Here is a 24497-nt window from a genome sequence, read left to right on the forward strand (position 1 = left end):
AAGGAACCCTGACAATTGTGAATGTATTATTAGGAGTTGGATGAACTACATCCTTGCAGGCTCTTGATTGTCAACAGTCCCATCAGCAAACTTAACCACAAACGCGGAAGCTGCATTGTCCCCAGCAAATAAAGGATGTTTTCAAGCAGTGTGCAGTGCCATCCATGTTTTGTACTCTGTGTTATGAGGCGGACAGTAAACTGACGTTTTGCGAGGTTCGTTGTCAACGGTCAGCATTTAAACAAAATTTTAATGAAGAAAACAGGCGAACAAACTGACAGTCAAAACGAAACATTTAAGCGACGTTCTGACAGACAGACAAACAGATAGACACGAGTGACAGCTATTCACGCTGTGATGTCAGCGCGCGCTCTGTCAGTCGACCACGCGCGTCGTCCAGTCACGCCTACTTTCACGCTGATGTGTTCGTGTGTGTGCATGTGCGTTAGGATGTCCAGTAGTCTACTGCTATAGCATCATGGTGTTGAGTTGCGCCGTTATTCGGGGTGTATTCATGATATTGTTTGCAATGATGCTTTTTACTTTGGCGCATCGCGAGGGGCGGTGGTGGTTGATGGAAGTGCCGGCGGGCAGCTCGTGGCGCACGGTCTGCTTCTGCCAACTCGTGTCACACGTATAGTTTCATTTCTACACCCTAGAAATCAGAACGTCCAAGCAGCTGGTATGCTTCGTGATGCCTGCAGCTATTGCTGCACAACAGGAAATGTGAGCGACTTGCCATTTCGCAGACGTTTTTTATTTTCTTTGTACGAGGAGCCTCTTGCAGCCATTTCCCACGCGCAGTGACGGATGGCATACGCGGCTGAAGTTAGGCTGATGCAGACTTCACACGGTTGTTTCAAAATTATAATCGCTTGCGGAGACAGCTGGAGGAGACAGACCTGCGACTCTAGTGCCCACAGATTTACGGCGGTCATATTTATATACCTGTATTTACAGACCAGGGTAGTGTCACTGGTGGTAAATGTCACGGTAATAATGATACAGGGTACACGGGTGGTCACGAACTACTGTGTACACGCGTACTCATTCTCACGTGTGTATGTCTGTCTGTGTGTCTGTACACCTCATTCTCACGTGTGTATGTCTGTCTGTGTGTCTGTACACCTCATTCTCACGTGTGTGTGTCTGTGTGTGTGTATATATATATCGTTGAGACTAGTGCGTGTACAGACAGTTTGTGCATGCATGTACAGTGTAACGACATTTAAGTGCGTGTGCACGCGCGCGGAATATGAGGAGCTATAAGGAGACCTACTATAGATGCGTGTGTTTAGGGATGAGATGAAAATGTAACAGAGTCTGGTTCTTTGTAAGTTTAGAAGACGTACGTAGTTTCCCTTATTTCCATCGTCACTTTATTTACAAACACTTGTTTGCCTTGTAACCCTGCACGCGGCACAGCTAGCACGACTGCTATACAGTATTTTCACGTGCACAGGTAGAAGCTAAGCATGTTCTCGGCTAACAGCGTGATACCTGGAGTGCAGGTAAATACATCGTCTTTTGTTGGCGGACTTTGCTTCAAACAAACTGTTAAGTCAGAAGAAATTAGCCCCATTGTCGCGTGGCAGAGGAAGTGCAAACATCAAGAGCGGCCGTGACTGTTGTGTCCAGTTAGTCCCACATGTAGCAGCTGAGTCCACTTTGCCTGTAGTACCATATGATTCAGGGAACCCTGCTCAAGGGTTCACCAGCAGCTGAACGTGCAGTTTTAAGAGGAGTGCATTAGACTGTGACTGTGTCTGAATCTGACCTTAGCCAGATGTTTTTTGTTTTAGAAGTCTGGAATGTAAGCTATACAAAATATCTTTCTTTTAAATGAAGTTCTCTCATCAATTTAATCTATATATTTTTTCATTAAGCAGGCTGGTATGGCAGACATTATAGGATGGGGTTCTGTTTAACAAAGCGTGGGTATCAGGTTTCACCTAATGTGGCTTGACACCAGTTAAAAAAAAAAATTAATCTCAAACTAGAAACCTTGATGTAATTGTGGTCTTGTTGAACAAAAATGCTGTCACATGAGCAGGCGTGAATATGCAGATATGAAGGTGCATCAGAATGTGTGGTTATGCGAGAACTGTTTACTGGGTAGGGGTAGGGTGTCTACTCTTTGAGGAATGAGAGGAAGTGCACATTTTTATTATCATTTTTCATGGTTGGTTACCTGTCTGTCATGATGGTTTACTTGTTGCTATCAGCAGTTGACAATGCATTACCCAAGACAAAAGCAGCTGCTCCTAAACTCTGATGTGGCTTAGACATTTAGACTTGGAGCAAGTTAACTTCATTTGTAAATGAGCTAGCAGTCTCCCATACACATGAACAAAGGAAATAAAATATATTTATTGATTTGTTTGTTTTTTTTTTTAACATTGTTTCTTTTCTTGTCTTCTTTCCTCGCAGATGTATCCATTTCAAACAAAATATATTTTCTGATGAACTGAAAATATAAATGGCTTTACTGAATGTTTATAGAGCAAAGGCCAGTATGATGCTCAAATATTGGCTTTGTAGTAAGTCTATATGGTTGTTTTGTGTAGGCATATATTTTCATTGCTGGGAAAATGCTGAAGTTTGCATGTCTTCAATGTTGTTTTTCTGACAGATGATAGCAGCTCTGGCTACTTAAATCACTTTGGGTTTTTTTATATTTTTGTTGCAGGTTTAGCCAGCACTTTTTTTGATCTCATTGTCAAGGTGCTTGTGTGTGCAGTCTATGCACTCCGGGTTATACTCGATGACTCCAGTAATTATGCATGGTTAGTGTCATTTTTCTTCTTAAAACAATGACAAACAAATCACTTAAACATGACATCCATCCCCACGAAAATTATTTTCAATATGCTTGGTGCTTTCATTGGGCAGCAATACCAAAACTAAATGTCATTCTGCTAAAATTATACTTTTAAATGAGATAATTATCTTGCTTTAGAAAAGAAAACCATTGGCACTAATTCAGCTGGTCCACATAGTCTCTCTTTCACTGCTAATATAGTTGCTACTTAGGTCCGAAGACCACGGTGGGATACTGTAGTATATTATTTGTACATTTTTGTAATATTTCAACAACAAAATTACATTTATGGTAGAATAATATGCAATAGCAAATGTGGAGTCACCTTGCTGGAATGACAAGATTTAACCCTTACTAGCTAATGGCTGTGAACTGGGTCAGGAGGATGCATAGTTTCTGGTCGCATTCTGAGGGGGACAGACAGAGGACAGAGGGAGGGCCCTACTAGAAATACAAAACTTGCAGCTGGAGGAAATACTGAGCATGGCATGGAATACACTCAGCCTGATGGAGAGCCCGATAGATGATCAGGAGACTGAGACTTTGTTATGGTGAGGGGTCACAAAGTACTCTCCTTGGGCTTAAAGGGAACTCAGTAGTTAGCACCTTGCAGCCTCAGGTTTACTATGACAAATTACTGTCGTGCCCTTCTTTAGTCTTGATTGTGTCCAAACATATGTTGTAGTAGGATTGGAGATTGCACTAAAGAAGTTACAAATATAACATGAATGAATTGGAATGGGTATGTAGATGTGTAAGAATTGACGTGAAGTGATATCTGCATTCTGATGAAATATTCATGGAGAGAAGAGTGAATGAATGCAGACATACTGCATGCATGGGTTAGTGAAGTTACAGTGTATGAATGATTTTAAGTGTCAGCTAAAAATTTCTCCTAGGGAGAGGCCTTGTGAGTGTTAAATGTCACTCTTAGTCTGTTGTTCCCTTTCACCATGTGTCTCTGTTCTAAATGTATCATATACTTTGCTAACTTATTTTCTTCTTTTCCTCTCTCATTTATGTAGGTATGCTAGTGTATGCATATATGTTCATGTACAAAGGTGCCTTTAAAAAAGCAATAAACATTATATTAAAATATCAAAATTTTTGTTTATAAAATGGAGAAAATATATCATTAGAAAAAGAATAATTGTTGGAATTAACATATCCTGTGTCATTGATTTTTTTGTTTCCCTTTGACAGCAATGGCTCACCTTGTCACAAATCTGATAACACTTCTTCTGAAAGTGATGGTGATAACATGGTCTTCTCCACTGCCAACATCAACTGGTATGCACACCAAGCTGGGAGAAGAGAATGCTGTATGCTAGTTAGGGAGTAGGGGGGAAGTGAGAGGGCTGGGGTGTGAAGGTAAGTGCACTTTCTTTATGTAAAGGAATAGCAATCGGGACATGGAAGGTTTGTATGCTCCATAAGTGTGGCCAAGTGCATGAGCTCTGTCAAGAGCGTAAGAGGTATGACTGGGATGTTGTGGGGCTGGCTGAAATGCATTGGCAGATGGAGTTGCTCTTTAATCATAGGCTGTTCTACATTGATGAGATGAGGAGGCGCCATCTGGGAGTTGGCTTCCTCATCCACGAAAAAATGCCGGAATCAGTAATAAGCTGGTCTCCAGTTGAGGGCAAGAGACGTGTGGGAAAACAGAAAGTTGTGGCTGGGTAATGCACAAGAGTGGACATAGTTGACTAGGTGAGTTGAGCAGCGTCTGGATGATTCAGAGGCGGTAGGTTAAGCAGAATCTCAGCTCAGACATGTTCGCCTACGAAGGGGTGTAGCAGCATCATTGTGCTCTAAAAGTGTAAAATAACTATGACACCTAATTGCAGTTTGATTAGAAGAGGGGTGGGAGAGGGAGAATTAAAGAGTTTACATGATTATTTTTGCAGATACTCCATTAGTGATATGGGAAATGACAATTTAGTGCAGAGAAAGTGAACAGGTTCAGTCCTTGAAACACCTCGGCTGGACCCTAACCAGTGACGGTTGTAGTGCGGAAGATGTTCGTTGCTGGTCGGCAGCGGCAGTGACGAGACTTAACAGAATTTGGATCAGCAAAAAGATCTCGTTTGCTACCAAATTCAGGCTCTACAAGTCTCTCATTGTCCCAGTCATGCTGTATGGCTGTGAGTCTTGAACGTTGCTAAGAGACCATGAATGCTACAGGAGAATGCTTCGTGTCTCCTGTAGCAAGGAAAAGATGAACTATTTCGTGCACAACCGGGTTCGCAGTCTGGTGGGTCCCCAGGTGCCTGTTCTCACAGTCATAAAGCGGTTCAAGATAAAATGATTCAAACACGTCATTGGACATGCGGGCACGTGTAAGTTAGCTTTGCAGGGTTTCTCTGAAGGCGAGAGTGGCATGGGAAAACAGAAAGTTGTGGCTGGGTAACGTACAAGAGTGGACTGGTAGTTCACTAGGTGAGTTGAACAGTGTCTGGATGATTCGGAGGTGGTTCGTTAAGCGTAATCTCAGCTCAGACATCATGTTCGCCTACGAAGGGGTGTAGCAGCATTATTGTGCTCTAAAAGTGTAAAATAACTATGACACATCATCGCGGTTTGGTTAGGAGAGGGGTGGCAGAAGGAGAATTAAAGAGTTTACATGATTACTTTTGCAGATACTCCATTAGTGATATGGGAAATCGACAATTTAGTGCAGAGAAAGTGAACAGGTTCAGTCCTTGAAACACCTCGGCTGGATCCTAACCAGTGACGGTTGTAGTGCGGAAGATGTTCGTTGCTGGTAGACAGCTGTGACAGCGGCAGTGACGGAGACTTAACAGAATTTGGATCAGCAAAAAGATCTCGTTTGCTACCAAATTTAGGCTCTACAAGTCTCTCATTGTCCCAGTCATGCTGTATGGCTGTGAGTCTTGAACGTTGCTAAGAGACCATGAGTGCTACAGGAGAATGCTTCGTGTCTCCTGTAGCGAGGAAAAGACGAACTATTTCGTGCACAACCGGGTTCGCAGTCTGGTGGGTCCCCAGGTGCCTGTTCTCACAGTCATAAAGCGGTTCAAGATAAAATGATTCAACACGTCATTGGGGACATGCGGCTATGTGTAAGTTAGCTTTGCAGGGTTTCATTAGAGGCAAGAGAGGTGTTGGAAAACAGAAAGTTGTGGCTGGGTAATGCACAAGAGTGGACGTAGTTGACTAGGTGAGTTGAGCAGCGTCTGGATGATTCGGAGGCGGTAGGTTAAGCAGAATCTCAGCTCAGACATTTTCGTCGACGTAGGGGTGTAGCGGCATCATTTTGCTCTAAAAGTGCAAAATAACTTGACACCTCATCGCGGTTTGGTTAGGAGAGGGTGGCAGAGGGAGAATTAAAGAGTTTACATGATTAATTTTTGCAAATACTCCATTAGTGATATGGGAAAACGACAATTTAGTGCAGAGAAAGTGAACAGGTTTAGTCCTTAGAACACCTCGGCTGGACCCTAACCAGTGACGGTTGTAGTGCGGAAGATGTTCGTTGCTGGTCAGCTGTGAGCGGCAGTGACGAGACTTAACAGAATTTGGATCAGCAAAAAGATCTCGTTTGCTACCAAATTCAGGCTCTACAAGTCTCTCATTGTCCCAGGCATGCTGTATGTCTGTGAGTCTTGATCGTTGCTAAGAGACCATGAGTGCTACAGGAGAATGCTTCGTGTCTCCTGTAGCGAGGAAAAGACGAAACTATTTCGTGCACAACCGGGTTCGCAGTCTGGTGGGTCCCCAGGTGCCTGTTCTCACAGTCATAAAGCGGTTCAAAATAAGATGATTCAAGCACGTCATTGGACATGCGGGCATGTGTAAGATAGCTTTGCAGGGTTTCTTACAAGAGTGGACTGGTAGTTCACTAGGTGAGTTGAACAGTGTCTGGATGATTCGGAGGCAGTTCGTTAACCGTAATTTCAGGATGAAGGAGAGGTCTTGGGGGTGGGAGACTTAAAGAGATTACATGGTCAATATTGAAGCTACTTTATTAATAATATTGAAAATGATAATTTAATGCAGAGAATCTGAACTGACTACAGACAGGCATTATATCTACAACACAATGAACTATGTAGTGTCATAGTTTTCTAAAGCGTGAAGCCCTACAATAAGGGTCCGTACCATTAAATAACATGACACCAGGTAAGTGTTGCTGTAATGGTCACTTGCACTGAGATGATGTGTGTGACAGGTATTTTTTGGTCTAGGTGTACTGGTCACTTGTACTTGATGTGTCACAGGTATGTGTTGGTCTGGGTGCACCGACCACTTGCACTTTGGATTGTGGAGTTGGTTTTAGCAGCGATGACCTTACTCAAAGATCTGCTTTTTATCTACATTGCTACAAAGGTAATGAAACAACTATTTTTCATAGGCTGTGATGTAGGTTACAGAAATTAAACCTAAAATCATATTCCATATTTTATGTGAGAATGTGTATGAGAGAGAAAATCATCAGGGTAGAGAAGTACAAGAGATGCTGCAATTGCAAACCACTGACCTCGCCATATCTTGTACATACATGATACAAAATGATACGATACCAGTGTATTTTTGGCATACATGGAGAAAGTGCTGCTCACTTTCAGCTGTCTTAGGACAAAAGGGGCAGCTCAAGCATTCTGAGTATATTAAATAGTAATGCCTCTAATGGCATGTAAGCACAGCTATGCCCATTTCTGAATTGTATCAAAGTATCACTTATGCCTGAGTTACTTTAGAGGCCTCATTAATAAATGCACTTGTTACCTATTCCTTTAGGGTCATCGGCTAGAGCAAGTACTGACATCAGGGTTCCTACTAGAGATTGTATGCTCTGTTCCAATGCTGGCCACGGTGGGTTTTTCATCTTAGATCTTGTGCTCTTTTTTTTATTTTTGTTTATTTCTATATTGTTAGCTTCTTATTAGTATTTAAACATAGCTGTTTTATTATTTGAGGATTTTGTTTTAAAAGATAAATACAAAGATATTCTCAGTTCTTGTTATTTGGTTCCTCTTCACGTTTTCTATATTTGGTTTTATTTTTCATTAGTACTGTTGTTTATTCTTTTATAGTTCATGTATTGTTTTCCTGTCCTGTGTTTACTGTCCATGTTTCGTTCTTGTTCTTAGGAGCTAAGAGCATGCTCCTTAGGAATGTTAGTATGCGCTTTAGAAATTTTGCATTCATAATTGTTAGTATTAAAGAGCCCTCTAGCCTAAAGGCTGGGCAGTAAACATAAGAGGTTCCAGGGCATGGAATGGCTTACAGACTGAGTGAGGTTTAGGAGGACTTACCCACTAAGAGAGAGGTTTAGGATGGCTTACTCAGAGACCATGTAAACAGGGTTTCAGATGCTACTTACAGGTAGCAGATTTACCCAGCTTGGAAAGGATAATAGGTGATTAAATGCTTAATGAATACAAGCCCAGGCTGTGGAGCTCCTGTTACAGCTATGCTCAAATATATCTATTCCTCTTCGTGCATCAGGTTGCACATAAGGCCTCTACCAAAGTCCGCCACCGATGTCAATCAGCTGAAACCCACTCCAGTGACCCCATGTCCAGCCCTTTCCTTTCATCCCCCTTTCTACTGTTCTTTTCGCTCAAATATATCATGTTTATTAAATATGTAAATGGAAATCATATGGATAGCACTCTTCTATATGATTTTATTCATAACAGCTATTTTTTAAATCTTTAGGCAGAAGCTAATGGTATGTTTTTATAACAGTATATGGGTACATAACAACGAACCATTTCTTTTTTTTTTTGCAGGTGACCTATCCACCACTCTTGCAGAATTTATTTGTACCAACATTCCTCAATTGCTGGCTTGCCAAGCGAGCTCTGCACAGAATATTTGTAAGAATTTTGCATTAGTTTAGCTGATTCCATTTGTGCTATACAAATGCATGATTTTGTAATAACTTTAGCATTTTTGAAGATAACTGATGTAAAATTTAAAGGGAATGCCTTAAAGGTATTAAGTTTGGTTAGTAGAAATTAAAATGACAGAATTTAAAAGTGTAAGGTAGATGTTGAAAGTGAAGACTGTGGCTTAAAGGCAGAACTTCTTGTGGGCGTTTTTTAAAATGATTTTACCCATGTGAGGGAAGGTAGGAGTACACGGTGCTGCATTTTACAAGTGTTCAGTTTTCCCTAATTGCTACCCCAACCTGGAGGCGTGGTGGAGATCGCATGTGGTGCCGACTACTTTAGCAATAAAACTTCTTTCTCAACCAAGTACTTGCTGTTGGCATTTAGACAGCTGAAGAGAAACAGTTTGCAACTAAACATGCTGTCAGGGTTAGGACCGACAATTGAATGTATTCTCCATAAAATAGAGAGAAAAATGTTTGTAAATATGAACACACTATTTACAGGCATAGGAAAGTTATCATTTACATTATAGAAATGTTCTGTTTAATTTCAGAATGATCTGCATTTGACCAGGCAAAGATTCCAGACTATCTCTGTCACCTTATCACAACAGATGATACTGTTGATAGCAAACCTTTTATGCCTTGTGTTTACCACGTGAGTAAACAGAAATATTATTTCAACGTAACAGTTGAATCGTTAATCTACAGTATAGAATGTCATCCATATATCCTTGGCTGGGCTTATGATGGCATTAAAAACCATGTTCTTTCACTGCATACCACTTGAAGAATATGTAGCTATAAAAAGTAGAACATGGCATTCACCTGCCAGCAGTGGAAATCTAAAACAAATTATTTGTGTCTTTAGTGCAGCTGTCTTTGCTGTACTTGTCACCGTACTGAAGGCGCAGGCCTTCACTTAGCGGTGCCATGTTTCAGCAGCACTGAACTTCAATCCTTGCACCATTTTGAAGCTTCTTATCCCTTCTGCCTATTGTGGATTTTTTTCTGATAAATTTACAATTTTAATTTTACTTTATTTAAAATCCTCAAATGTGAAGATCTTAAAGGACAGGTAGCCCCCTGAAGTATGACATCTAAGTCTCTTTTGTTCATTCAGGATATGTGGGATCCAACACATACAGAGAGGAAGTGCTAACTCTCCACTGACCTTATTTGAGTCCTTTTACTTTGTCATCGTAACATTTTCTACTGTTGGTTATGGTGATATTTCCCCAGACATTTGGCTTGGACAGTTCTTCATGATTCTCATGATGGTTGTGGCATTATCATTTGTTCCAAGACAGGTAATGGTTTTCCAAATTCCAGGCATGTTTACTTGTCATTTAATCTGAATAAATGTTGTAAAGGGAGGTGAAAAATAGGTATTTGTGCCTATACACATATTTATGTGCCTGTGTTTGCATGAATATGCATATTTCTCTGTATGCATATAAAGGTTATGCATGATGGAAAGTCTTTAGGATGTTTTTGTAAGGCAAGATGCACTTTTTCCTTATAATGTTTTATGATGATGTTTTTTTTTCAAGATTGAAGGCCTAGCTTCAACATGGCTTGAGCGACAGAAGGTAGGAGGAGAGTATAGTGTGCGGACTGCCTCTCGCAACAAACATGTCATTGTTTGCTCCACAAGCCTCACACAGGAAACTGTCATGGACTTCCTCAATGAATTCTACGCTCACCCTAAACTTGAGGTAACTAACAGCATGCATTTTGACTGTCTGCATTTTGTATTTTATTACTTTTTAGGATGACTGCTCTACATTCATTAAACCAACGGAAATTGTCAACTGCCATACGTGATTTTGGCTAAATGCAGATTTTATTAGTTGCTGTCTGTTTTGAAAACACTTTCCTCTAAAAGCCTGCTACAAATATGAGTGATGGTGGTATTTATATGAAAATATATGTGAAGTATGTTGTTGAAGTTGCAAATTGGATGCTGCACAGAGGATACAGCATGCTAAGATCTTTTTTCTCTTCTTGCATGCAGCTGATGAGCAACAGGTACTGTTTATTAGAAATATTGTTTTTCGCCCAAAGCAGTGAGTCTGGCTTTGTTTTAAAGCTTATGATGAGTTCTTGTAGTTCTTCAAGAATGATGATATTTGTGTGTGGGTATGAGTACTTGCAAGAACAGGCAGGCTGGTCTTCATATTTTTATAATATAAAGCCTAATATCCAGAAGCTAATACTGACATATCCGTCAGTCCAACATGTTTTTAAGAGTGATATCTCTCATAATAAACTGACAACCAGATATTATGCCCATATAAAATTAGCTGTATCTTTGTTGCCTTTGAACCTTCTGAAAGGATGAGAAAAGTGCCTGAAAGGAAAGGTGATAGCAATTAGCATACTGCAACACAAACTGATGGCTAGGTGTGGGTGATGTCACTTGGGGCCCCTGCTGTGGACAGAAGAGCTAATAAAGGAGAACAAGGGGGAAAATCGGTTTATAATAAAGTTCAGTCATGAGCCAGATACGTTTCTGTGTGAAGCAACATCTATGAAATATGAGATTTTCATACTTTAAAAATAGATGCAGTTTTAACAGAAATAATCAGCCTTTTCTTCAAAGATTATTTTAGAATGTGAATTAGCATGTTGACATTCAGGTGTCAGTGTTAAACACACGAGAGGAGTAAGTGACTAGCACCTTTTGACTTTATTCCCGGATAATCTTTCAGATCACTCCTTCTCACAAGGCTTTGCAGGTAAAACGTTAAGCTTTATGCCTGCACTCCACTGTCATAGCATTAGGCGTTCAGCTTTTGCACAAACATAATATAACCAGTAACTTGTTTTGTTCTGTTGGTCACACTTTAAGATAGCCAGCTTAAAATGTTATAAAATTATTTGAGCAGTATATTTCCAGGCAAGCACATAATGTTTCTAGGGTGTCTGGTGTTACCTTGCAGCTGCATGATTTTTCAACTTTTTGTCATCAATTTCCCCTATTTAGAGGAATTTAATTTCGCATAAAGACTGTCTCCTTGCATGCAGGCTAGTTTATCATCATTTATCAAATGTAGACATAAAAACAAAGGGGAAGCACTGACAATAAATTTTGGAAGTCTGATTGCAGTACTTCATGGCTTAGCTAAAACCTGGAGGTCCTGTCTTGTAGGCCGAGGTTCTGCAAGATCAATGGCTTTTCTTTTGATCTTTTTCCTCCTTTTGTTATGTCTCTAGCACTCAAAGAGTTTTGAATGTCTCTCTATTAATTATTGGGATTATCATCATCCCTCTAGTTTAATCCTTGAGGTAGCTCTGTATTGTAAGTTGTCCAATATGGAATTGCCTAAACTGCTAATGTTGGTAGCCCTATGGCATTGGAAGTATAAATCATTTGATTGCTTTAGGTCAGCCTGTACTTGTCTACCTAGTATTTTTTGTTTTTTAAATAGGAGAGAGGGGGTAGAGTGGTGGGAAGGGTTGTTGTGCTTGTTCTCTAACCAACATATTAATAGATTTTTCCTGTCACTTTTTACGTCTTATTGTAGATGCATCATATTGTAACATCATAGCTGCTAAGTGTTTGGCACTCTAGGCACAGACACTTTTCACTGTCATTGATTTTGCTGCTGAATGCTTAGTGCACTTGTGGGTCAAAGGAGGAATACTTATGTACTTAATAGATAGGGTTAACCCACTACTTACACAGGACTTTCATTTTATTTAATCGACCTTTTGTGATGCTGTGTGTTAGATAATCATTTTACTACCTCTGTCATTGTGCATATATGGTGACCATTTGTCATAAAATTAGCAAGTACATGTGACAAATGTAGTCAGTTCAAATATCCAGTGCCTTTTGGGATATTTTAATTGTGCCTTTGGGCAGCTTTGGGGTTCCTATCTACCATAATGCCCTTTGGGGGCATGTTCTTTGTTAGTGGTGAACCCTTCATTGTCTTTGGTTTTCCTTCTTGTTGGTGCTGGTGTATGGGGGTCTGTTTTTATGTCTGTTATGGGTATTTGGGGTTTGTTTTATGCTTGTATGGCTTGTTTTAATGTGAGTGTTTTGATGTGAGGGGTGGTCTGAGTATTTTGAATATTGGCTTGAATGATTTCTATTTAAATGAAGGATACCTTGTATCATGGAAGGCGGAACAGCCTTTGAGTGTCAATGGTCTTCTAAACTGGTTTATGTTAACATACACTTTCAGATGCACATAGATACTTCTCTTTGTGTTGCCTGCATATATAGTAACCTAACCTAACTTTATGACAAATATTTTGTACTGATTCCCTCTTTAGCTTACCATGATATAGCCTTAGTCACTGGCAGGGTGTAAAACACTAACAAACAGCATTCGCTCTTTAGCTTGAGATTATGATGTTTTACACTGCAAGAAGTAAGTGCTCAGTCGTAAGATATACTTCTACAAGTACAGGTGTTTCGGTATATATCAAAGTGTACTTTCCAAAAACATTAATGGGCATGCACATTGTATTCATGAGTGCTTGAGATATAATAAATATGTTTTATTTACAGCATTCATAAATATTCTTGTATTGAGCTGCAGCTTTTAGAATTTTATATTTTAAAAATTTTAGAAAAGTGACTGCTTGACAGAACAGAAGCAATCATCGTCCTAATGACTATGGTTACTCTAAACAATAGTTGTATGTGTACATAGACTACACCTTACTTAATTTCAGGCAAGCAGCCAGTGGTATGAAAGTCCTAGCACGTCTTACTTGAGAAGAAGCTAAAAGCGCAGTATGTGGCAGCATAAAATGAGTTGATAAGTCTGGTTCTGTCGTAGTTTCATGGTTTGCCTTTCCTTTGTCCAGTCATTTACAACCATGATACTGAAACCCTTGTCTTGGCATGTGTAGACAAGTGACTGTTGAGTGTGTGGTAGAGAGTTCTTGATCATTCATGTGACATCAGAGTTATATTTAAGTTTTGAAAAGATATTTATGACACCGTGAAAGCATGAGGCTTTCATTTTTGTTCTTTATCATTACTTTTTTTTTTTTAAGTAATCTTTCAAAAGAAATTTTTTTTCTTGATTCGTTAGTATTGTTCGAATATCAAAACCCACCTCTGCATTTTATTTTTCTTTTTCTATCATAATGTTAATAACAGCGGAAAGTAAAACTGTTTTAAATTGCTTGCATTTGGATGTTCAGGTGAGGTGTAATGGTGTAACAGTCCTATACATCTAAATGCTTCTGTTGGATTTTTTTCTCATCATCACATCAGTTCTGTTTTTTTTTTTTTTTTTTTTAAAATATTGTTGTGGCTGTCTGTGTAGAGATTTTTAAAGTTCCTATGACCATGAGGTTTTGTGGGACATTATTTGATTACCTGTGGTGTTATTTATAATGCAGTGTTATTTCCTCCTGTATCTATTGACTAGCCTTGGTTCTTGCTTTTGTTTGGCAAATATTTCATATCAGAATTTTTTAAAATTTATTTTTGTATGAGATTTTTGTATATCCTGTTGAGAATCTGTGTTGCAATGCAGGGCTAGCAACTCTGTTCTTTTGTTTTGTCTCCATTCTTTTGTATTTGAAGATACATGGACTGTTTCTTGATGTCACTAGCTGTTCTTAATTGATATATTTTGACAAGTATGAGGAAACTGTCAACACTTGACATTGTATAGCTACTTTAGGAATAGATGTCATATTTTTGGTTAAGTGAAATTATTTTGGGCCTTAAATTTTTCAGGAGCATATGGTGATACTGCTTTGTCCCCAAGAACTGGACAGCAGCATGCAAGTGATCTTGAAGGATCCCAAGTGGGCCCACAGAGTCATCTACATGAAGGGGTCGGCTCTTAAGGATATCGACCTTAAACGGTGCAGGTACATGACTTTCATCAGTTTTGTAAAACGGGCTAGCATAGGTCTTCAGTGACTTCTTGGAGGTCTTGAAGTCATCTTCATTAGTCATTAAAATGGGTTCTGTAATGTAGTTGCTTATAAAAATTGTTTAAGTTTGCAGGCTTTGTTTTTATCCATTAAAATTATCATAGGATGTGGTAGTTGTACCATGTCTCTGCCGTGAACAAATTGTGTGCTGTTAATGTGAATTTTTGTTTTCTAATAAACATTACTTAATTAGGAGTGAATGTATTTTGTTAAGATATATATATACACATAAATCATTATATGTTTAAAGACAAAAATATAATGAGAATTTTAAACACAGGAAATGCTTTTTTTAATTGCTTTTTGACCTTGTTCAGTTCATTTTTTAAATTTATTTCTTGCTAAAATCAGAAATTGGGCAGACAGAATTATTTAATCTATAGCTGTTTATCATCTGCTGAGGCAATGGTGATGAAAGCAAAGAGAGAATTGTGCCCATACTACAAAAGTGGAACAAATGATGGATGATTGTATGCTGTTACATGGATTATCTTTCAGGCTTGTTCAAGCAGAAGCTTGTTTTTTCTTGGCCCCAAGACCAGCCAGTAACAAGGATAAAGCTGTGAGAGCAAATATTTGTGTTGCTTGTTATTTAATCTTAACCTGCCTGAAACAGAAAGTTAAAGAGTTCACTTTCCAAAGTTTCCCTAGGTTGCTGATAGCAGCCTGAAGTTACAAATTCTACTTTTGAGTAGTGATACCTCCAGCATCATAAGATTGGAGATGAAATGTGAAAACATCTGTTAAACTACTGTAGATTGCTTAACCAATGTTTCTTTTTTACATTTTGCTGATTTAATTACACCACTGTGTCCTGATTACTCTTTTGCAAAGCAGCCAGCTGCATAGCTTCTATTGTTGGTAGGAACACTTTATACATATAGAATTAGGTGTTTCATAATTTCTAAAATGGTACAATTAGGAACTTAAAACAAAAATATGCAGACATATACATGTGTTCTTATCAACATAAATATAAATGCATATTTCCAGGACCAGCACACAATTTTAAGATCATGGGCAGTGAAGGATTTTGCTCCACACTGTAAGCAGTATATCCAGCTTTTCAAGGGCAGAAACAAGATGCATGTCAAGTTTGCAGGTAATAGTTTCTAGACAGATATATATATCCACTCTGTTCCTTTGCTGTGGGTAATGATGGACCATAAATTTGTAAAGTGGAGTTATTTGCAGATTTTAAAAGGCTTTTAAGGAGGTCTTCTACCAGGCTCTGGCCCCCAAGGGCCCGGCTTCTAGTGCCGGGGGCGAACACCCAGCCTTTCTCTGGCTGGGTGACAAAGCTGGCCCACCCCTTTTCCTTAGGCTTTTCTTTTTCTTGCTTCATTAGCCCTTTCATCTCTATTCTTTTTCAAAGTAAACATCTCCCTCATATACTACAGTTTTACCCTTCCTTTCTTCTGACTTCACCGGCCCTTCTTCTGTTTTTCCTTCTCCCATTACATCTTTCTTTGAACATCATTTCCTGTCTGCGGCCTTCTTTAGGTCCCCTGCGTTTGCCGTGCAGGGCGACCCGTGTCGGGGGAGAATGGGATCCTGGAGGTTGAGGTCCCTGATGGGCTGCGGCCCATCATACCAACACATCTCTTTGGCCCGGACTTCCCCTAGACGGGGGGTTGGTGTGGCCCACACCAATCAAGCGGCTGGTCGTGAATTGCCCTAGCTTTGCTAGAAGGCTGCGGCCGGGGTCAATCTGGTCTTGCTTCTGGAAGGCCAGAGTATATTCCTTGTGTAGCCCTGGTGTGACCCTGCTGGAAATACCCAAGTGGTACCGCTCGGTCGCATCCCCTAGTTGGACTCCGTGGTGGGTGGGGAGCACAAGGAACGAAACGTTAATCCTTTTATCATGGCCAAAAAATTATCTAACCTGGGGAAACGCATACGTGAAGATGATTCCTCTGATAGTGAAGAGGAAGTGAGAGAAAGTATTGAGGGGGCCTGGCCCCGTTTTTTGGTGGTAGAAGGCGCAGAGCAGGACCGACCTCTCTCGTCTCTATCACCTTTTGCCATAGCGAAATGTTTTAAAAACATTTCCAACAATTTTTCTACTATAAGACGTTTGCGCTCTGGACAATTCCTTGTTCAGTGCGCAAATCAAAAAGCTTCTGAAGCCCTACGCCGATGGGACGGTAAACAGTTCGTCGATCGCCCCATAAAAGTTACATCACATCGATCCCTCAACTCTTCGAAAGGGGTCATTCGTTGCCCAGACCTTGCTGGGATGACTGAGACTGACATCAGGTCAGAATTGGCATCTCAGGGGGTCTCAGCAGTACAACGAGTCACACTAAAGAGGGATGGAAATCTATTCCCACAAACACCTTATTTCTAACCTTCTGTCTACCCAAAATACCGACTTCATTGAGGTCGGGTACTTACGGGTAAAAGTTTCAATCTTCATTCCATCTCCCTTGCGCTGTTTCAAACTGCCAGCGTTATGGTCATGGGGCGAGCTTCTGCAGGTCCCAGGCCCGCTGCTTTAGCTGCGGCGGGTACCGGCCATGCGGCAGCTGATTGCTCTTCAAGCGCAAAATGTGCAAAACTGTGATGGAGCACACGTCGCATCATCTAAACTGCCCGAAGTGGAAGGAAGAGGCAGCCATTCAACGCGTACGTGCGGAATCTGGCGTCTCGTACGCTGAAGCCCGCCGTCGCGTAGTGGGTGGCTCCTCAGGAAACACTTCTACTTCGAATTCCATATCTTATTCAGCAGCAGTCATAAAGCGACCCTCCACCTCTGTGTCCATACAGACTGACATGACATGGGTCTCCTCAGAAGGCCCTGTTCCTATAACTCAATCTATGCCGCCTCCTCCTCCTCCTCCTCCTCCTCCTCCTCCTGCAAGTTGTGGTGGCGCCCAGTCTACACAGAAAACTCAAGCATCCCAAGCTACACAAGCATCACAGTCAAAGCCTTCCACCTCACCAACCAGAAACACCGTCAGACAGCAAACGCGCAATTCAAAACAACCAAAAAACAAGAATATCACACCACAGACAGACAAGAATACCAAAACAAAACAAAATCACCTGAAAAATCCACTACACCCGGGACACCACAGCAGCACCTATACCAGTTCTTAATCGCTTCACTCCTCTTGGCGAGCAGGGGATGGATATGGATGAGCGACGCTTAATGTCGCCTTCTCCTTCCCGCCGTCCCCTGCCCTCTCCTGGATCTTCTCCTTCAGTTACTATGGGGGCGATCTACGTCCCTTTCTCACAGATAACACATGTCTATAATCCTTCAATGGGAACTGTCGAGGAATCCGAGCAAACTTTGAAGAACTCCGATGCCTAACATCTCGCTTTTCTCTTGATGTAATAGCTCTGCAAGAGGACTCATCTTCTTCATTACAAACTCTTTTTCCTTCAAAGGCTATCGAGTTCTACGTCAAGACTCACCAAATGACGTACCTTCAGGAGGGGACTGCTCTTTTTATTCGTTCAAACCTTTTATATAGCCAGGTTCCACTAAATACTAATCTTCAAGCTGTTGCTGCCCGAGTTTCTGGGCAAAACTATCACTATATGCAGTCTTTATCTACCTCCATCAGCTCGAATATCCCGACAGGACCTTGAGAGTCTTTTAACCCAACTTCCTACTCCCGTCCTTCTTTTGGGTGACTTTAATGGACACCACCCCATGTGGGGCGGGGCCTCGACTGACACCAGAGGAGAGTTGTTGGGATCATTTTTTATGGAAAATGATCTCTGTATACTGAATGACGGTTCAAACACCTTTTGCCGTCCACACAACAGCACAGAGTCAGCAATTGATTTGTCAGTGGTCAGCCCAGCACTTTTATTAGATTTTAACTGGGCTGTACATGATGACCTGTGCGGCAGCGATCATTTTCCCCTTGTTTTACATTTTACAAATGGTCTGGAGCGGGACGATAACCTTCACAAAGGCGGTGGAATTTAACTAAGGCAGACTGCTTGAATTTCAGACCCTCTGCTCCACCCACCTTACCAGAAACCCCGTTTTTAATTTTGAGATTGAAACATTAGAAAAGACCCGACGTTACACCCTGCTAAGTTTTCACTACAAGTTTAAATAAAAATTGCATTAGAAACGATTCCGGTACTAAGGCACCGTAATAACCGACCAAGGGTGCCTTGGGTTTTCAGAGGAGTGTAGGGTAGCTCAGCGCGCGCGGAAAAAAGCCAGCGTCTTTGCCTTCCGTCAACCCACTCCTGAAAAATGTAATAAATTTTAAACGTACCCGAGCTCATACCCGTTATATTTTTTAAACAGTCAAGGAAACTTGCGTGGCAGAGATTTGTGTCCTTATCCTCCGTCCACTTTCTCAAGCGGTGTGGGCGGCCATAAGGAAGATAAAGGGAAGATTTCAGGCTGAGTCAATAGGCCATCTGCGGGGTTTGGAGACTCTATTCTCACAGAGGTACAGCGGATGTCGCAAATTCTTTAGCATCCACCTTTGCTCATAATTCTTCTCTTCACACTACTCTTCAGATTTTCAACGCTTAAAATCTGTTCCAAGAATCATCGGGTTGTGACTTTTCTTCAGACAACTCAGAAAAGTACAACCTACCTTTTTCTCTTTCCGAAACTACAACAGGCCCTTCAAAAGTGCAAGGATTCTGCACCGGGTCCTGACAAATATTTCCTATCAGATACTAAAAACATCTCCCACAGTCTTCTCTCCTTCTCCTTCTAGATATCTTCAACTTTATTTGGGTATCCGGCTGTTTTCCCCCTCGTGGAGAGAGGCAGTAGTTATACCCATTCCAAAACCTGGTAAGGATACCTCTGATCCAAATTCTTACCGCCCTATCGCTCTCACTAGTTGTTTATGTAAAACTCTAGAACGCATGGTAAATGCTCGCCTTACCTGGTACGTCGAATCTCAGAGTACTCCTCTCCAACCTGCAGCGTGGCTTCAGAAAACGCCGCAGCACCCTGGACCATTTGGTCCGTTTTGAAACCTTTGTCAGGGACGCTTTTGTCGGCAAAGAACATGTTCTAGGGGTGTTTTTTGATTTAGAGAAGGCGTACGACACTACTTGGAAGCGGGGTATTCTGTTAGACCTCCATGCCCTGGGCTTCCGGGGTCGTATGCCACTCTTCATTGAGAATTTTCTTTCAAACCGCCATTTTCAAGTCAGAGTAGGGTCTATACTGTCTGATCCTCAGGAACAGGAAATGGGCGTCCCTCAGGGCAGCATTCTTTCTCCAACTCTTTTCAACATCAAAATCGACTCAATCTTGAAATCAGTCTGTCCAGGTTTAGAGGCCTCTTTGTATGTAGATGACTTTGCTATCTGCATACGAGGCCGCTCCTTCCATGCCTCGAACGCCGCTTCAGCTGTGCGTAAATGCAGTACAAAAGTGGGTGACAGAAAACGGCTTCAATTTCTCTCCTACGAAGTCAGTATGCATCCACTTTTGCAAACTGAGAGGTATGTTTCAAAACCCTTCTATCACTGTCAAAGGCACGATACTCAAGGTGTCCAAGAGGTTAAATTTCTTGGGGTCATCTTTGACCGTAAACTGTCTTTTCTACCTCATTATCAAATCTCTACGCCTATCTTGTCAGAAAGCCTTGGACATTCTTAGAGTAGTTGGCCATGTCAGCTGGGGAGCGGATCGCACGGTTCTGCTACGTCTCTACCGTGCCCTGATCCGCTCAAAGCTAGACTACGGATCCATTATCTATGGCTCTGCTCGAGAGTCCTACCTTAAAACTCTTGATCCAATTCATCATCAAGGGCTCCGCATCTGTCTGGGGTGCCTTTCGCACCACTTCTGTACAAAGTTTGTACGCAGAAGCTGGTGAGCCTCCACTTTCTCTCCGTCGTTTGAAACTCATGCTATCGTATGCCTGTCGCTTAAATCCCATCCTGGGAATCCTGCGTATCGTGCTGTCTTCAGACCTCAGCGTGCTGCCCTGTATGCCATTCGTACCAAGGAGCAAAAAGCCCTCTTTCACTCCGAGTAGCACCTCATCTTCAAGCTGCCGGAGTAGATATCAAGCAGGTAGAGCCTTTACCTCTACAAACAACTCCTCCTTGGATTCTCCCTGTTCCTGAGATTCGCTTTGATCTTACAACTTTCAAAAAGGGGGCACTAGTGACCCCATCTATCTTCAACACTTTCGTAAACTTATTTCTGATTATCCTCAATTCTGTTCAATCTATACAGATGGCTCCAAAATCCCAAGTGGTGGCCCAGTCGCTGCGGCTGCAGTTCCATCCTGCCAACCACAACGGGCTGCTTCAGTCCGATTGGCAGACGAAAGTTCTATCTTTACAGCAGAACTTTATGCTATCATACTTGCCTTGCAGCATGCTCACCGCTCTTCGGAGCACAACTTTCTGATAATCTCAGACTCTCTTTCTGCTCTCCAAGCTCTTATTCCAAATGAATCTGATCACCCCCTTGTGGTCAAGATTCATAAAATTCATGCAGCACTTATCGAACGAAATAAGGACATTGTCTTTATTTGGGCCCCTGGCCATTCTGGCATTCCAGGCAATGTCCGAGCAGACCAGGCTGCTAAGGCTGCATGTCAGTCCCCTGGTAAAATACAGTTCCTTATTTCATCTGACTGTAAAACTGTACTTACAACCTACATACTGACTTTATGGCAAAACCTCTGGAACACCCTCTGTCAGAATAAATTATTCGCCACTCTTCCCTGTCTTTCTGACCGCCCACCTTTGTGCCATACCACAAGGCGGGAGGAGGTAGTCCTAACAAGACTAAAGACAGGACACACATATGCCACGCAAGGATACCTCTTGCGAGGGGAAACAACCACCAGGTTGCCCCTGGTGTGGGGGACATCTTGACGTAGTACACTTTCTCATGAACTGTCCGGGGCTTCAGACCATTCGTCAAAAATTTTATACAGTGGATTCATTGTATGTTTTATTTAGGTCCATCCCATCGGCAGCTATTTTTGGTTTTTTAAAAAGAATAGGACTTTTACACCAAATCTAAGTCTAATATATCTTATGTAATTTCTGTTTTGTTGGCGGCCTTTTGGGCTCCACCACCCATTTTACACCATATTTGTTTCTTTAACATCTAGTTAACTTATTACCGTGGTCTGATTTTAAGTTAAATAACTGGAGAAAATTTCCCCTGAAACTTTTAAACATAAAAACTTTTTTATTGCCATGATATAGCCTTAGTTGCTGGCATGGCATAAAACACCAATAAACAAACAAACTACCAGGCTCTGGGTGGGTGGACTAATTTGTTTTCTTGCTACTTTTTTCATCCATTTTACACTTATCATGTCATATATATAGTACATCCATCATGCTACTTTGTGTGACTTGCTTGTGTGTTCTGTGCTAATTCAGATATGTTTGCCTCAATTATTGTTAACTTTTTGTGTGTTTTGTACTAATTTAGATATTTTTGCATTAAGCTCTGTCAATTTCTTGCACTGTATATTAAACATAAATGCTTGCTTTTTCTCCCCCAGAGCATGTTGTGTGTGAAGATGAGTTCAAGTATGCACTTCTGGCAAACAACTGCCTGTACCCAGGCCTGTCCACTCTAGTCTCCCTTCTTGTTCACACCTCCAGTGGCCTGTAAGCTATATTTAATTTGAATGCATTTTATTAATGTCTTCAAAATTCTATTTTGTTAATTTTTTTAAGACATGATTACTCATGCACATACCTATGCATGCACGCATGCAAACAGAGGTGAAACTTTAAAGAAAATACTGAATGGTTCACATTTTTTCCAGACATTGATAGATATGGACAAAATATATATCTACTCTGTAAACTGCTGCATCTTATCGAAGTAGGCATTATACACCTGTAATCAATGTGTAGTGTAAGAAGCAAATGTAAAGCCTTCCCTGTGTAACAGCTTGTGGGTCCCAAAGTCTTTGGTTTTACTTAAGAAACTCTGTGTTCTACATGTGTACTTCTCACTTTAACACTTTGGTGCATTGTCCTGGTCGTGTATGACTGAAGGACATTTTTGTTACTATGACTACCATGACACAAAATATACGCATTATTTGGAAATAAATAAAGCTAAGCTGTTTGCATTCAGAAACAGCACAACAATGTTTCCTACATTTGCACTTGCAACAGCTACATTTTCTGAGCCTTATTTGTCAGACATTTGCTTGGCCATGCAATAGCATAAAGTGCAGGCAATTAGTTCACAAACCAGAGGTAGTTCCTATAATTCCACCATGGTAGCTTTTGAACAGGTGAGCCACAGTGTTTTTATTAAATTTCTCAAAAACTGTTTTCCTTTTTTGCGATTTTTTTTAATAAGTTCAAGGCCTTACAAATAGAGTCGTTAAAGATCAACATACTTTTGCATTCAGTTAGATCTTACTGCATTGATGGGAAAATGCGACAGAGTAAATATGTTAGGACTGATTGCTTAAATTACCAAACATTATTACAGATGATGGTGTTCGGATGAGAAAGGGACAGAAATTGCTCATTTAGTTGCTCATTTTGAGGACCTTGTACAGTTGCTTGATAGCACTGACACTGATGTCTGTATCTACAGCCTGGCACAGTTCCTTTCTGACGGGTAAAGAAAACAGCAGGAATTTCTTTATTTTACCTGTTATTTTCCACACTCTGAGGACTTCAGTCATTTACAGATATATATCCAGTTTGTGAATGTTCTCAAGACTGTGACATGCATGTAGCTCTGTAAATGGGATGTTACTTTCATCAGTCACAGTTTTCACACTCCAGTCTGCATGGTCATTTTCACTTTCTTCTGATTGCTGTTTTCTGTTTGCTTAAAGTTGCATATTTTGCATGGCATTTGAATGACTGCAAGATATTAAAACTTCATTTTCTTTCAGTGTTCATTTTAGCTCATGTACATGTTTCTTTCATTGCAAGCTGAAATGTGGAATAATCCTTAACCTTAAATTGTAGTTTTATCCAGTAGTTTGCACAAAATTAGTTGGGTTTTTTCCCATGTTGAAGGGCCTTAGCTTATTCCTGAAGTCAGATTCTATTGACTAAGCATGCACACTTTTTCTCATTCTTCATTTCCTTTTTATTTTGTATTTCTTTTGCATGTTCCACATATAAAGTAAATGGACAGAATAGGTATTGTGTTACTTCATAGTGCTTTGGAATAAAAAGCATGCATGAATCAACTGCACATCAGGAAGAAAACTGTTGACCTAAATTTAGTAATTGCATGCATTGCATACTAGTTGTATGTAATATAGTGGCAAAGATCACACATAAAGACATTGTTTTTCCTTTAGAGTTTGGAGGTCTTGATGAAAGTAGCATTATTTGCAACAAGTTCAGTTACTTCATAATGATGAATCATCTTAAACTGCGTATTACTCATACAGACATTTTTAATAAAAATTGAGCTCAGCACAGTGAAGTTGTGCAAGAGTCCTGTATAGTTTTTGTGATAAAGCTTGTTAATGAGATGATTGAACTGATGCTTTAGAAAGAGCAAAGCTTGGAAAATCAACAAGGATTTCATAAAGAAAAGTTAGAACAAAAATATTTTCAGAAATAAAAGACCTTGAGAAATAAATAAATTTAATGCATCTTAAGTATGGATGTGGGCATGGTGATGTCAATTTCAATCTTTTCATTTTTAGAAATGTAATATTTGTTACCAAAAGTAACACTTCTGTTGTTGATAAGTCTTTTCATTCATTTATTTGTTTGAGCTGATGGATATGTTTGTTGTTTCATCTCAGATTTTAAATGTGTTAACCATTAATAATAATATAAATTGAAAACGACATCTTTTATCAATCACTATAACTGTCTTAACTCTTAAGGAAGGTAAATGTTTCTTTTTCTACCTTGCACGACAGTATTTCATCCTAGAGCGTGTTCCACAGGCTGGTTATGACATTTATCTACCTATAA

The 24497-nt window shown here is 40.5% G+C and overlaps 1 protein-coding gene across 7 annotated transcripts in view; it reads left to right on the top strand.

The window, feature by feature from the left end:
- Positions 1–24497, top strand: part of LOC112561410 (potassium channel subfamily T member 2-like) — a 51547-nt gene that overhangs the window by 14022 nt on the left and 13028 nt on the right. For 3 of the 7 annotated variants that reach the window (XM_025233893.1, XM_025233898.1, XM_025233899.1), the window contains 14 exons: positions 2690–2786; positions 4025–4111; positions 7063–7171; positions 7583–7657; positions 8581–8667; positions 9239–9342; positions 9808–9994; positions 10238–10402; positions 11399–11425; positions 14398–14534; positions 15099–15162; positions 15594–15702; positions 22082–22190; positions 23143–23166. In XM_025233893.1, the coding sequence (XP_025089678.1) occupies positions 2690–2786; positions 4025–4111; positions 7063–7171; positions 7583–7657; positions 8581–8667; positions 9239–9342; positions 9808–9994; positions 10238–10402; positions 11399–11425; positions 14398–14534; positions 15099–15162; positions 15594–15702; positions 22082–22190; positions 23143–23166 (1381 nt within the window). Of the gene's footprint in view, positions 1–476; positions 727–2689; positions 2787–4024; positions 4112–7062; positions 7172–7582; positions 7658–8580; positions 8668–9238; positions 9343–9807; positions 9995–10237; positions 10403–11398; positions 11426–14397; positions 14535–15098; positions 15163–15593; positions 15703–22081; positions 22191–23142; positions 23167–24497 lie in introns of those variants that run through there. The other 4 variants (XM_025233900.1, XM_025233895.1, XM_025233896.1 and 1 more) reach the window with 4 other exon arrangements.

This window comes from Pomacea canaliculata, linkage group LG4, assembly GCF_003073045.1.
Source record: "Pomacea canaliculata isolate SZHN2017 linkage group LG4, ASM307304v1, whole genome shotgun sequence".
Taxonomy (NCBI): domain Eukaryota; kingdom Metazoa; phylum Mollusca; class Gastropoda; order Architaenioglossa; family Ampullariidae; genus Pomacea; species Pomacea canaliculata.